Genomic DNA, 16,197 nt, shown 5'->3' on the forward strand with positions numbered 1-16,197 from the left:
CAAAAGTACATTCATTTTTGACAGAAGAAGATAAAGGCAGATTTACACCGGGCAGTTATCGGGAATGAGCGTTAGTACAAACGCTTATCCTCTGTAATCTGCCAGTGTAAAGGTGCTGCAGATCACCCCACGAAAGTGCAAAACGATTGTTCATCGGATGAAATGATCATTTATGCGGTCAAATCATTGTTTCCTGCCTAGAAACAATGAATCTGTATGAGGATGAGAGATGGCAGTAGTCATACAGTTCCCATGTAAATGCAGCTCTTTAGCTCCACTGACGAGCAGCCAGTTATCGGGAAGGAATTGTTCCTACTGGATAATGGTCTGCACAGTCGGCGCATGGAAAGGCACCTGAAAAAACCACTGATTCTTATCATTTGTGTCTGAACAGTAAGGTCGTGATCACTTAGGCACTGTGAACTCCAGCAGTCTTTTCCAGAGTTCACTGTATCCGGCATGGCCTGTTTTAGGCGTAAAAATTGGTCTAAATGTAAGACGGCAAGGAAGAGGTCTTACATTTAGACTAGCGCTGGATGCGCTTAAATTATCTAGCGGATCCACCGGCAGCTATAGGTGATGTAGGATTTCATAGGCAGACGGCCACTCAGCCAGGAGGGCTATGTTTTCAACTGTTAATGACTTGGATGTAATACTAGTAAAATCCACCATTATGAATGTGCTCATTCATCAATTCTATAAAAGAAGCCTCGTGGCCCTGAAAAATGGCTGTGAAGTTTTCATTTTGGTAACACTTTGGCTATTCTTGTATACCACAAGAAGGAATGTACTACTACACGTGCTATAAACCGTCACAGCTCCCAAATCCCTTATTGTGGGGAATGGGAATGCAGCTTCTTGGGGAAGAACATATGCCACTCATTGGATTGTTATTTCAATCTTTCACTTCAATGGTTTGGTAAAGTCGGGGGAATATGCTGAGCATACAAAGCGGACTATAGGGATTATCCAGTGGTAAAGGCAGTTCCTTTGATGTGTGTAAATCTGGTTTGAATCGTTCCTTCACTTTGGTCCAAGCCACGTCAATGCCCATGCTGTCATTTGAAGAAATAGACTGATAGGCGGTCTGCAAATAGGGGGTTTATTTGTGTAAAATTAGAAATGTACAACATACGAAATAAAAATGTCTACTATACATATCTGTAAGTAACAGGATGTAGGGAAGAATTGTACGTCTTCACGGAGGGGGAGGCATTTTACTGCGATATAACAAAGTTCCAATTCTGGCTTTTCTTATGCTTATTATTTTAAATATGGTTTACCAGTATTGATGTAAAATAGGTTATCTTTTGTATGCTTTTTCTGCTCAGTCAGAAATGGTATACTTAAAGGGGTTGTTTCACTTTAGCAAATGGCCTTTATCATGTAGAGAAAGTTACTACAATGTACTTATTAATGTATTCTGATTCTCCATATTGCCTCCTTTGCTGGCTGACTTCATTTTTCTATCCCATTATACTCCATGTTTCCATGACTATGACACCCTGCAATCCAGCAGCAGTGGTCGTGCATGCACACTGTAGGAAAAAGCTCTGTCCTGTGCATGGTCCAGGCCACCAGGGAAGCCGTGTACTTTTTCCTATAGTGTGCAAGCACGGCCACTTCTGCTGGATTGCAGGATGGTCATAACCATGGAAACGAGTAGTGTATAATGTGATGGAAAAATGAATCAGCCAGATAAGGCCAGAATTACACGCCGGATCCGGAAAAACGCAAGTGTACTGAAAGCATTTGAAGACGGATCCGTCTTCAAAATGCTTCCAGTGTTACTATGGCACCCAGGACGCTATTAAAGTCCTGGTTGCCATAGTAGGAGCGGGGAGCGGTATACTTACAGTCCGTGCAGCTCCCGGGGCGCTCCACAGTGACGTCAGAGCGCCCCATGCGCATGGATGACGTGCCATGCGATCACGTGATCCATGCGCTTGGGGCGCCCTGACGTCACTGTGGAGCGCCCCGGGAGCCGCACGGATGGCAAGTATGCTGCTCCCCTGCTCCCCACTACACTTTACCATGGCTGCTAGACTTTAGCGTCCCGGCAGCCATGGTAACCATTGTGAAAAAGCTAAACGTCGCATCCGGCAATGCGCCGAAACAACGTTTAGCTTAAGGCCGGATCCGGATCAATGCCTTTCAATGGGCATTCATTCCGGATCCGGCCTTGCGGCAAGTCTTCAGGATTTTTGGCCGGCGCAAAAAGCGCAGCATGCTGCGGTATTTTCTCCGGCCAAAAAAACGTTCCGGTCCGGAACTGAAGACATCCTGATGCATCCTGAACGGATTTCACTCCATTCAGAATGCATTAGGATAAAACTGATCAGGATTCTTCCGGCATAGAGCCCCGACGACGGAACTCTATGCCGGAAGACAAGAACGCAAGTGTGAAAGAGCCCTAAGGAGGCAATATGGACAATCACAATACATTAGCAAGTGTCTTGTAACTTTCTATACATTATAAATGCCATTTGCTGAAGTGAGGCGACCCCTTTTAACAAACAAAATGTGACAAAAGTTAAAGGTGGTGTTCAGGGGGGAGGGGGCGGGCGGGCAAAGTTACTTAGAAAGGGCTCAGAATGGTATAAAAAAAAATAAAAGATGGGTGCTCCCATCCCGATGTTTACTGGTACCTGCTGGTTTCTGTTTCTGTAAATTTTTTGGTATGTTTGTTTTTTTGTTTTTTTTATTATTATTCATGGTCATGTTTTAAATATAAAAACATTATTACACTTTCAGGACCCCTGCAGCTTTCATCCATTGAGAGAAACAGGGACCTGTTAATTTCAATAGGCAAATTGTAATACTTTGTTTTCCCTGAAGAGGCACTGCAGGAAGAACTAGCATTTGTGCAGCGCCTGACACCTGCTGCAATGTGAGAAGTGGTGGCTCAGTCCTTGCTATAATAGAAATGGTTAGTTATACACAGCAGCCGATCTGAAGAAGCAGAGCAAAGGGGGAAGGGAGAGAGCAGCAGCCTGAACTGATCCACAAGCCGATGTTCGGACTCCCTGTAGGCACTGTTACAGGTCTGTCCTGGTGAATCTGGGGTAAAAAGCAGCCACCAAAGAAAGTAAACAGCAGATAACCATCCCTTCTTGAGCTCCTGATTGGATCGTGGCTTTAATCATTGGGTGTACTGGGTGAAGTTGTGCGGCATGTGCCCCAGATTCTGGGTGTGCAAGGGCACTACCGACATCAATAGCAAGAGCCAATAATAAAATGTTGTTAATAATAGGATACACACTTTTCATAGTGCAGAATAGCAGGGCTGCCCCCTAGAATCAGCAGTGCCAGGGCAGAAGAGGCTGATGATGAGGATCTGATGACCTGAATTGCATCAGCAGGATCTGTCAGCAAAAATCTGAAATATGGCGCCAGGAATCGGTGCCCTGGGATCCTTGTTCACCCTATGCCAGAGCAAGTCAGGGATTTGTTTGTAACAAACCTGTTCATCCAAATTGTAGAAATGTGTGTGTGCTAACGGACCTTCATTTTACAGCAGGAAATTCTCTACCAGTATCCTGTGTCTGAAGCTTCGCAGAAGCTGAAAAGTGTACGAGGATTATTTCTAACGCTAAGTGACATGCTGCAAAATGTGACAGGAGCCTGTGTAGTTAGGTAAGTGTAGCCATAGCTCAGCTTCATGCAAACAAACACCAATATATTTAAGTCCTTGAATTGTTGTCTTATGCCAAAGGATTACAAATTCTATTTATCCATTTTATCCATTTATTTTAGAAATTTCTGCTAATTTATTAAAAAGGAAAAACTAAAATTTCACATGGACATAAGTATTCCGACCCTTTGCAATGCCACTTCAATTATGGCTCTGGGGGCCTCCCATTTCTCTTGATCATCTCTGAGATGTTTCTACATCTTGATTGGTGTCCACCTGTGGTAAATTCAGTGGATTGGACATCATTTGGAAGGACATGTCCCTGTCTATATAAGGTCTCACAGCAGAGATTGCATATCAGAGAAAAAACCAAGCCATGAGGAGGAAATATATTTCTCTAGAGCTCATAAATAGGATTGTGTGGTGGCACAGATCTGGAGAAGTGTACAAAATAATTTCTGCTGCACTGAAAGTTACCTGGAGCACAGTGGCTTCCATGATTCTTAAATGGAAGAAGTTTGGAACAACCAGTACTCTTCCTAATGTTGGCTGCCCCACCAAACTAAGTACCGTATTTTTCGCCGTATAAGACGCACTTTTTCCCCCCCAAAAGTGGGGGGGAAATAGCAGTGCGTCTTATACGGCGAATGTAGCCGATTTTGCTTAGTTTTCAATGATACACCCGCCGCGATGCCGTGCGGCGGGTATATCAGCTGTGAGGGAGGAGGGGCTGGGGGCCGGCGTCTGCATTTATAATGACAGCGGGGCCCGTGCAGTGACTGTATTCTACTGCACGGGCCCCGCTTACTGTACAATCATATCCCTAATACCGTAGTTAATTGTTGTGTGCACTGCATGTAAAAGCATAATGAGCGATGATGAGCGCTATTACTTACAATTAGAAGCGCTTGCCGTTCGGAGCAGGGAGGAGGCAGGAGGCAGGCCGGGAGGACGGGCGCTGGCAGTGTGAGTCATACGTCACGCGCCTGCGCCGCCTGCTTCATGAATGAAGCAGGCGGCGTGGGCGCATGACGGATGACTCACACTGCCAGCGCCCGTCCTCCCGGCCTGCCTCCTGCCTCCTCCCTCCTCCCTGCTCCGAACGGCAAGCGCTTCTAATTGTAAGTAATAGCGCTCATCATCGCTCATTATGCTTTTACATGCAGTGCACACAACAATTAACTACGGTATTAGGGATATGATTGTACAGTAAGCGGGGCCCGTGTAGTAGAATACAGTCACTGCACGGGCCCCGCTGTCATTATAAATGCAGATGCGACCCCCACCCCCATTATAAAAGCAAATGCGACCCCCACACTTATGGAGGGGATCTGTGGATGACACATAGCATAAGATGCTATATATGTGTCATCCACAGATCCCCACCATAACTGTCATACACAGATCCTCATAACAGCGCCATCCAGAGAGGATCCCCTATAAGTGTCACCCACAGATCCCCCATAACAGTGCGTCATCCACAGATCCCCATAACAGTGCATCACCCACAGACCACAATTAGTTCAAAATATTTTTTTTCTTATTTTCCTCCCCAAAAACCTAGGTGCGTCTTATACGCCGGTGCGTCTTATACGGCGAAAAATACGGTATTTAGGGAAAAGGCCTTGGTAAGAGAGTTGATCAAGAACCCAATGGTCACTCTGACTGAGAGCCAAAGATCCAGTGTGCAGATAAGAGAAACTTCCACAAGGTCAACCATCACTGCAACATTCCATTATTTTGGGCCTTATGGCAGAGCGGCCAGAAAGAAGCCCCTGCCTAGTTTAAAAGAAAAAAAAACACACGAAAGCCATCATGGGGTTTGCAAAAAAAAAAAGCACCTAAAGGACTCCTGTGTTATTCATACAGTCGGTGTTTGGTCAGTGATTTCCATCAGTTATTGTGCAGATCTAAAAACAGAACAGGTACAGATATACCTTATATACCTTATCTCTGTATAGGGTCTAATCCTGGGTTTGGCTCACAATCACTGATGGAAATCACTGACCAAAACACTGATGTGTGAATAAAGATTTAGGGCTCATAAACACGCCTGTGGTTTTTGTCCACATCCGATACACATTTTTTTGCGGGTCAGATGCAGCCCCACAAAAAAATAGAACATGTCCTATTCTTGTCCTTTTTTGCGGACAAAAATAGGACATTGTGAAGGCGAACAAAAATGTCTGCATTCTCTCGGCCGGTATCCGTGTTTTGCGTATCCTCAATTTGTGAACCACAAAACAGGCTATGGTCGTGTGCATGAACACTAAGGGCACATTCATACGACCATAAGTGTTTTGTGGTCCGCAAATTGCGGATCCGCAAAACACGAATACCTACTGTGTGCGCTATATAGAGAATGCCTATTCTTGTCCGCAACCGTGGACAAGAATAGGACATGCTCCATATTTTTTTGTGGGGCCGCAGAACTGAACAATGGTCCGCATCTTTTGCGGCCCCGTTGAAATGAATTGGTCTGCAAAATTGAGGAACGGATGCGGATCCATTTATACGGTCGTGTGAATGCACTCTCATCTGGTCTGATGAAGCTAAGATTGAACTTTTTGGCTTCGATTGAAACGTCCTGTCTGGAGGAACACGTGGAAGAGAGAAAATCTCAATCTCTTTATTCAATAGATATGTATTTGCTCCTGATGAAGGGGGTATAGAAAACTCCCTGAAACGCATCGAGCTGCATATCTATTGAATAAAGAGATTGACTAGAGGCTTAGGACCCGTGTGCTGACTTCCATCTCCACTACACGACCGGTTTGCCGACTTCAATCTCTACTACACTACATGCGAGCATGGCCGGGGGGGTTAATCGTCCCAGGTGTCTTGAGCTTATCCTGGATACGACCCCCCCCAGTGAAGTGAGTTGACTAATATTTCCTTTTATTTATGCTTATTGTCTATTTTGTGTTTTTATTACCTTCTCAGTATGAGATCTTTCTCCATACCACCATACCTACCAATTCTCATCTAGTCCCTCTCGAGGGACCACCTTCTTTGAACTTTTATCTCTTCCTCTGCCATGCTCTTCTTTTGCAGCTGGCACCTTTTGCAGCTTCACTTGGCACCCCTTATATTTTTACTGCTATTATTACGCTGGATGAGATTCCTTTTGATATACTATCCTTCTGGATTGGTTCCTTTGACACCACCTCTCACCCCTTTTGGTGTTATCTAGCCTTTATTATTTGTTACCTTGAGAGTGGCGCTTTTTTTCTTCGCCCTTTTCCCGATCCATCCTACACCAAATGTGACAGTTGGTAAAAGTCCGGTGAGACGTTTGATCTCCGACTGTCATCATTTTGTTTCTCTCTACCATGTCTGGAGGAAACCAAGCACAGCTCATCACTGGCCCAATACCAGGCCTACCATGGCGGCATCATGCTGTGGGGGTGTTTTTCAGCAGCTGGGCTGAGGAGACTAGTCCGGGTTGAAGGAAAGCTGAATAGAGTAAATTTCTGAGATATTCTTAATAAAAACTTGATCCACAGTTCTCTGGACCTCAAACTGGGATAAAAGTTTTAACTTCCAACAAGGCAATGACCCGAAGCACACAGCCAAGACAACACAGAAGTGGCTTAGGGACAACTCTGTGAATGTCCTTGAGTGGCCCAGCCAGAGCTCTGATTTCAATCTGATCTAACCTCTCTAGAGAGATGTGAAAATAGCTGTCCACCAACAGTTCCCTTCCAACCTGACAGGGCTTGAGAGGATCTGCAGAGAAGATTAGCAGAAAATCCCCAAAACCTTGTGGCATCATACCCAAGAAGACTGGAGGCTGCAATCGCTGCCAAAGGTGCTTCAACTAAGTCCTGAGTAAAGGTTCTGAATACTTATGTCACGGCACAATTTTAAGTTTTTCCTTTTCTATAAATTAGCAAAGATTTCTAACATTCTATTTTCACTTCCTCATTTATAGGGTATTGAGTGCAGAATGATGGGAAAAACGTGATTTATTTTTCTTTAAAAAAAATTTTTTGCACATGGCTGCCACATAACAAATTGTGACAGAAGTAAGAGAGTATAAAGACTTTTCTAATGCATTTTATATTACTGTACAGTTGACATTCATATGTGAGTGTTTTCAGAAGAAAATCCTATAAGATTTTTTTTAAAGGAAATCTGTTGCTATAAAAAGTGGATTTATGCTGCAGATTCATACATATGGATTATCGCAATTACGGTACAATGCAGCTAATCCACAGCTTTTTGGCGAATGTGAATGGGGCATTAAACCCGCCAGACTGGGCAGAATCCGCAGTCTTTGAGTATACCTTTTTAGGGACTTGTAGGAGCAGTAATAGTGGGCATATTGGTTGCCTCAAAGAAACCAATAGCAGCAGTTTATTTTGAACATAGCTTCCACCTTGATAAAATTCTCTTTGTGTTAAAGTGGTTTTTGTGGATCGGACTCCCAGTAGGCCATCAATATCAGGTCATAGTAGGTCTGACTCGCCCCGATGATCTGCTGTTTGAAGAGACCACAGTGCTTGTGCGAGTGCTGCGATCTCCACGTTGGTTACATGGTCTCCTCTATCTGCAGACTGTCTAATCAGTAGTGGCTGAGGTGATTCGGATGAAACCGCAGTACCCTGCACTGCTGCTACTAAAAAATTCCATCTAAAATCTAAATGTGGCAGAATTTCTGAATAAAATCCCTGGATCGGCTTTCTTGCATAAATGGTAAACAGATGTATGTATGTATGTATATATCCCCCACCTGTATGGACAAGGGCAGAATATAACCCAACAGCGCATCCTAACATCAGTCTAAATTCTTCTCTTTCCCTTTTTAAATTTTTTTTCTCTAAGCACGTCTCTGATTTTGAACAAGAAATTGGTCCACGTTTCATACTGGAAAGAGTCCGACCATTTATTCTTGATTTCGCTTCCTGCAGACAGGTAGGGCAGGCTTAATCCTTATTGGCAGTGGTTTTAGTGGCAATCTGTACATTGTAGCATTCACATTTTACAGTAGAATCTTAGGTTTTAGCAGAAAATCATGACAAAAGCTTTGAAAACTCCCATGGTATGTGCAGAGGTACTGCGGCAAAACCTTATTTTAAGTGTAAAAGGGGTTGTCCCATGAAGACAACTTATCCTCTTTGCACAGGATCGGGGGTGGGGGTCTGTTAGGGCCTCCGATTATCACTAGAATAGGGCCCGTGCTTCCCTATTTGAATGGAGCTGGGACCATGCACTCCATTCAGCTCTATGGGGCTGCCGGAGATAGGACTCTGGCAGTCCCATAGAGTTGAATGGAACAACAGACACGTATGCATTTCTTCCACTCCAGTCAAATGGGATGCACAGGCCCCCCATTCTCATGATCAGTGGTGGACCCAGCAGTAGAACAAAGGTCTCTAGTCATGAGTTGTGTTACTACAGGAAGGGTTTCAATCTCCACTTCTCTGACCGTGAGGAGTTTTGGACATGTTGGACGTTGAGGTGTCAGAGTTGTGGCATACATTTTGTACAGCTTTGAATAAGATAAAGACCTAACACGGTGTAACTGTCGCTCCTGTAAGGTAATTAAAAAAATGATTATACTCACAAGATATAAATTTAAAAAGCTCTTAATGTGACATTAATGTGTATAGGGAGCTCCTGAGCATCTGATAACAGTCATAGAAGGATCAGGCAAAATGAATATTTTTGCCCGATCCTTTTGTTCTCCTGGGCGATAGGCTGCCGCCAGAAGCATTTAACAACGGCTTTCTCCGCTTTCCTCGTTAAGTACACATACACGTTGATCGGCGCTAAATGTGTATGAAAGAGTAGGGACGAAGTCGGAAGACATACAAACAATTGATCATCCAACAGCTATTGAATATGCAGGGCCACCTTTACTTAAGAGTGGAGATTTCAGAACCCTCTCCATAGAAGCAGGAACACATTGGTAACCCTGTAGACCAACATATGGTACTTGTATGTCCACTTCAGGTGGAGGAAAGTAAGACTATTTACCATTTATTTGTTATAACCATCTGCTAATCCTGAATAGGTACTGATGTACATTAAAGGACATTCACTGTATAATACTGCTCTAAAAAGCATTTTGAGAAGGAGATTTTACTGCTAAACATCTTTTGTTTTGTCAGAATTTCACTTCTACATTTGAAGAACATGACGGCTGATGTAGTTAGGACATTAAAGTTCATGTACAAGTCCTTGGATCGGTAGGTTGGATGCGATGAGAAAATCGGGAGCCTATTGTCATGCTAAGTGTGTAAAATTACTGAGGCGATTCTTTGGGGTCCCTCCCACAGTGTCTTTGTGCATGCTATGTGGCTGTACGTCCAAATGGATTTTTTATCCTGAAGTTTCCCGTTCCACTATTGTGAGCATTTCTTTGATTTGGGTTCCACTTTTGTGTTGCAGGGCCTTCTGTCAAGCAGAAAATGTGTCTCGCCTTGATCATTTCTTTAGCCTCTTTTTCCAGCGCACAGTGAGGCTATCCATCTTACGTGCAAGCACAAGCCAGGGGACGGAGTTCTATGACGCCAGTAGCTCGCAGTTAGCTGATAACCTTCCGGGAGTACGATGGCTGTCCTTGCCTGAAGATATCAAGGTATCTTTTCTTCGTGAGTTTTGTGGCGAGGAGAGCTTGGCTAAATAAGCCCCCCTAAACCTGTTTATTTCGTAAAATAAGGTCACGTTCAAAATGTTTGAAAATGATTTAAAAAATAACCTTATTAGTTTTATTACTGAGGGTACAGCCACATGGGGCAACTGACGGACAGTGGACATGAGGTGCTGACACGGATGAAAAATGCACAAGCCGCAAGTAATGTATTAGATTGTCAATAATTGATTGGCAGTGGCTTGCTTAATGTTAATGCCCACGAGGTCCCTGTAAAACCGCGCCTTTGGCCAAACTTAGACGACACAGTTGAATGCAAGAAACCCTCTGCGTGTGTAATTGTGATTTCCCGTTCTGTCCTGTGCTCCTCCCACAGGATCACATGGTATTATAATGCTGTGTGTGCCTGCCAGACCTGTATCTACTGAATTATACTGACTGCAATATGTCAGAACAATTCAGTAGATCTGGCAGGGATGCACAGCATTATAAATCATTATATCAGAGGAGTACAGGTCGGGACGTCACACTTACACATGCAGCGTGTTTCCCGCATTCAACTTGCTCATTAGAGTCTGGCCTTAAGCAATTTTTTGTCAATCAATTTGCGGTTGATCTAATACCAAACAGCTGCAAACCTTAGGGATAGTCTGTTTTTGGCTGTATTGTGCCCGTGTTTCCACTGTGTTGTGGACACCCCGCCTTTTTGCATCGCTTTAGATGCTGCTGTGGTTTTGCCTTTTGTATGCCGGAGGTCATACTGCTGCTTAAAGGGGTTGTCCGAGTTATGAAAAAAAATATATAGCACTGTAAGGCCTCATGCACACGACAGTATTTTTTCACTGTCCGCAAAACGGGGTTCCGTTTGTCCGTGATCCGTGACCGTTTTTTCGTCCGTGGGTCTTCCTTGATTTTTGGAGGTTCCACGGACATGAAAAAAAAGTCGTTATGGGGACGGATCCGTTTGACATTGACACAATATGGTGCAATTGCAAACGGATCCGTCCCCATTGACTTTCAATGTAAAGTCAGGAGTCCCTTTTATACCATCGGATCAGAGTTTTCTCCAATCCGATGGTATATTTTAACTAGAAGTGTCCCCATCACCATGGGAACGCCTCTATGTTAGAATATACCATCGGATTTGAGTTACATCGTGAAAACTCATATCCGACAGTATATTCTAACACAGAGGCGTTCCCATGGTAATGGGGACACTTCTAGTTAGAATATACTACAAACTGTGTACATGACTGCCCCCTGCTGCTTGGCAGCCTCTGATCTCTTACAGGGGGGCGTGATCAGCACAATTAACCCCTCAGGTGCCGCACCTGAAGGGGTTAATTGTGCGTATCATAGCCCCCTGTAAGATCAGGGCTGCCAGGCAGCAGGGGGCAGACCCCCCTCCCTCCCCAGTTTGAATATCATTGGTGGCCAGTGCGGCCCCCCTCCCTCCCGCTATTGTATTAATAACATTGGTGGCACAGTGTGCGGCCCCCCCCTTCCTCCCTCTATTGTATTAATACGTTGGTGGCACAGTGTGCGGCCTCCCCCGGCCCCCCCTCCCTCCCTCTATTGCATTAATAACATTGGTGGCCAGTGTGCGGCCTCCCCCCCCGATCATTGGTGGCAACGGAGTTCCGATCGAAGTCCCAGTTTAATCGCTGGGGCTCCGATCGGTAACCATGGCAACCAGGACGCTACTGCAGTCCTGGTTGCCATGGTTACTTATCAATAGTAGAAGCATCATACTTACCTGCTGGCTGCTGCGATGTCTGTGTCCGGCCGGGAGCTCCTCCTACTGGTAAGTGACAGGTCTGTGCTGCGCATTAATGATCTGTCACTTACCAGTAGGAGGAGCTCCCGGCCGGTCACAGACAGCGCAGCAGTCAGCAGGTAAGTATGATGCTTCTACTATTGCTAAGTAACCATGGCAACCAGGACTGCAGTAGCGTCCTGGTTGCCATGGTTACCGATCGGAGCCCCAGCGATTAAACTGGGACTCCGATTGGAACTCCGCTGCCACCAATGATCGGGGGGGGGGGGGGGGAGAGGGGAGGCCGTACACTGGCCACCAATGTTATTATTACAATAGAGGGAGGAAGGGGGAGTGGCTGGGGGGGGTGCCGCACTGGCCACCAATGATATTTAATACAATAGAGGGGGGGGGCCGCACTGGCCACCAATGAAATTTAAACTGGGGAGGGAGGGGGGTCTGCCCCCTGCTGCCTGGCAGCCCCGGATCTCTTACAGGGGGCTATGATACGCACAATTAACCCCTTCTTCAGGTGCAGCACCTGAGGGGTTAATTGTGCTGATCACGGCCCCCTGTAAGAGATCGGGTGCTGCCAGGCAGCAGGGGGCAGTCATGTACACAGTTCGTAGTATATTCTAACTAGAAGCGTCCCCACCTTTAGAATATACTGTCGGATCTGAGTTTTCACAAAGTGAAAACTCAGCTCTGAAAAAGCTTTTATGCAGACGGATCTTCAGATCAGTCTGTATGAAAGTAACCTACGGCCACGGATCACGGACACGGATGCCAATCTTGTGTGCATCCGTGTTCTTTCACGGACCCATTGACTTGAATGGGTCCGTGAACCGTTGTCCGTCAAAATAGGACAGGTCATATTTTTTTGACGGACAGGATACACGGATCACGGAGGCGGATGACAAACGGTGCATTTTCCGAGTTTTCAACGGACCCATTGAAAAGTCAATGGGTCCGCAGAAAGTTACGGAAAACGGAACAACGGCCACGGGTGCACACAACGGTCGTGTGCATGAGGCCTAAATCTGATGGTCAGCAATATATAACTAAGGGTACTTTCACACTTGCGTTAAACTTTTCCGGTATTGAGTTTCGTCCTAGGGGCTCACTACCGGAAAAAAACGGATCAGTTTTAGGCCTCATGCACACGACCGTGTTTTGTTTCCGTGTCCGTTCCGTCTTTTTTTGTGGATAGGATGCGGACCCACCGTGTGCTGTCCGCCCAAAAAATTGTGCATGTCCTATTTTTTTTCTAGTTTGCGGACAAGGATAGGCATTATTATTATTATTATTATTATTTTTATTTATTTAGCGGTGCACATACATAACAGACAATTGTACTAATCATAAACAAGATGAGTTACAAACTGGTACAGAAGGAGAGAGGGCCCTGCCCGTGAGGGCTTACAATCTGCATGGTATGGGAGAAGGACACAGTAGGTGCGGGTTAAGTTGGTCATGGCGGTATAGAGGCAGCAGGGTCATTGGTTGTAGGCTTGTCTGAAGAGGTGGGTTTTCAGGTTTCTTTTGAAGGATTCCACTCTAGGTGAGAGTCTGATATGTTGGGGTAGCGAGTTCCAGAGTATGGGGGATGCACGGGAGAAATCTTATTATTACAATGTATCTGCAAAAAAAACGGATCCGCAGAAACGTCATCCGTTTTTTTTTTTGCGGATCCGCAATTTGCGGACCGCAAAACACATACGGTCGTGTGCATGTAGCCTTATCCTAATGCTTTCTGAATGGAGAGCAATCCGTTCAGTATGCATCAGGATGTCTTCAGTTCAGTCACTGTACGTTTTTTGGACGGAGAAAATACTGCAGCATGCTGCGGTATTTTCTCCGTCCAAAATTCCGGAACACTTGCCGGATCCGGCATTATTTTCCATTGAAATGCATAAATGCCGGATCCGGCCCGAGTGTTCCGGAAAAACTAATCCGGGTTTGCGCATACGCAGACCTTTTAAAAATGTGAAAAAGATAAATACCGGTTCTGTTTTCTCTGGATGACAACCAGACAGATGGATCCGGTATTGCAATGCATTTGTGAGACGGATCCGCATGCCTGGCGGAATCCAACAACGCAAGTGTGAAAGTACCCTAAGCTAAGCAAGTTTTAGGCAAACAAAAATTCTATTTCCTAATTTCCCTGGTTCTCTTTTGGTCCTTTGTTTACCTGCAATAACGGTAATCTCAGAGGTTTTCCTCATGAATATTAGTGCCCCTCCCCCTGCTCTGCAAAGGGAGTGAGTAAATGTGCTGCCCTGAGTGACATGTCCGACTGCTAGGATGCTTAGCAGCATGTTGTATGTGTAGGACTACAAGTCCCAGCTGTACAATGACACCGCTGATACACACAGGATCTTCCCCCCCCCCCCCCCCCCTAACTGTTTCTGTGCAATGCTCTGCAGAACTCCTCCGGTCTGTCAGCTCTCTGTCTGCAGGATGAGGAGGGAAGATCCTGTGTCTCTTAATTGTCTGCAGCTACTCAGTAAAGCCTCCAGCCCTGAGTGTGAGTTGCAGAAGGGGGTTAAAGATTCCTGAAGACTCCAAGGAGAGGGCAGACAGCAGTGCTCGGGGGCGTGGCCAGCACAGTGACATCTGTACAGACTCATATCTGCTCTCTCAGGCTTGTGCACTAAACATCATCAGAGCACAGAGAGAAGCTGACATCACAGGTCATGTGACCCTCAGTGGAATCTGAGAAACCAGCCACTGCAGATGCAGTAAGTGCATTGAAAACCCCTTACATTTTATTAGTTAGAAACATACAAGGACAAAAAAATAACTCCCCTTTAAGTCCTATTCAATGGGGCTAATCCATGTGCAGACACCCGCTGCTGCTAACTGTGGTCCCTTCTTGATGTGGTTTGGAAATCCGTGTGGAAGTCATCTGCAGCAGAATGAATGGCTGCGTGGACTTCCACTGCCAACAATGGGAGATGGATTATGTGTACACAAAATCCACTGTGTGAACAAGCCCCAACGCTGGGTTCAGACCTGAGCGTTCGCGATGGAGCGCTCTGTATGCGCGATTCTCCGGGCGTCTCGCATACGCGGCTCCGGAACAAGCGAACGCCCATTGTCGCGCGTTTCCGCTGAAGTCTATGTACGGGAACGTGCGACAAGACGCCCCAAAGAAGCTCATGTACTTCTTGTGGCGTTGGGCGTTTTTACAGCGCGATCGTACGCGCTGTAAAACGCTCAGGTGTCAACCATTCCCATAGGGAATCATTGGTTCTTGCCTGTTGAGCGTTTTACAGCGCGTAGGAACGTGCTGTAAAACGCTCAGGTGTGAACCTAGCCTCAGGGTTGCCTGTACACAGTATGGTCTGACCATGGACCATTCCGATTACCACCACTAATTGCCAAGTAGCCGTCTCTCATATTTTCAAATGGCAAGTTCAGACGCAGCTTGGCAACTAATGGTACTCCCCCTGCGGTCCGGAGGCCAGACAACACTACATACGGCCGCTTTAACCCTCTTTCTACAGAAGTGGTCTCTCACAAATCACTGTTGTAAATTATTTTATGTCAATCACTGTTTAGCATCGGCAGGGTGTATAATGCTTTTCTGTTTCCCAGCTGCTACAGACCTTCTCTATAAAATGAATGGGGTGTTTCATATCAATCATTGAAGAGGTTCTGCAGCAGCTGAGGCGCATATTAGAAGGGATTTCTATATGCCCTATTATAAATGAAGTGTATTAGTAGTCACCTTGAATGTACTTGTTGCAGACGAGGCCAGATTCCGCTCATTGTGTGTGCCCGGCCGTCTGGCAGCTGGATGCGTTTGCCACAACGCTGCCCCTGGAAACAGAGGTTTTGTTCTGTCCCCACATGAAGGCGAATGAAGGTGTAACTGATAATGACCTTGTGACTGTCCTACCTTCGTATCCAAGCAGTGGAGCAGACCGGACCGGCAGATGCTCAGGTTAGATGGATCCAGACGCAGACATGAGGATGCAATCAAACGTGGGTTTATTTGATCCAGAGCAGTGACATACAGTGATGCAGTACAGTGATGCAGTAGATGCTGTGATGTGGATGTCTTTGCTGAGGCAACTGCTGGTCAAAAACTGATGCCTTCCCAAGCCAAGATGTGTGTCTCCAGTCACAAGGAGTGCAGCACTGAAAATGGCTACAGGAAGTGACAAGAACCAAGGCTGCTAAAACCACGCCCAGCAGAGAAAA

General features: G+C 45.7%; 1 protein-coding gene across 1 annotated transcript in view; it reads left to right on the plus strand.

The window, feature by feature from the left end:
* The window catches only part of INTU (inturned planar cell polarity protein), a 77,486-nt gene that overhangs the window by 41,405 nt on the left and 19,884 nt on the right, over positions 1-16,197 (plus strand). Inside the window, 4 exon segments of the mRNA XM_044273541.1 lie at positions 3,518-3,636; positions 8,462-8,551; positions 9,751-9,828; positions 10,031-10,220. Coding sequence (XP_044129476.1) covers positions 3,518-3,636; positions 8,462-8,551; positions 9,751-9,828; positions 10,031-10,220 — 477 coding nt within the window.

Source organism: Bufo gargarizans, unplaced genomic scaffold, assembly GCF_014858855.1.
Source record: "Bufo gargarizans isolate SCDJY-AF-19 unplaced genomic scaffold, ASM1485885v1 fragScaff_scaffold_726_pilon:::fragment_2:::debris, whole genome shotgun sequence".
Taxonomy (NCBI): domain Eukaryota; kingdom Metazoa; phylum Chordata; class Amphibia; order Anura; family Bufonidae; genus Bufo; species Bufo gargarizans.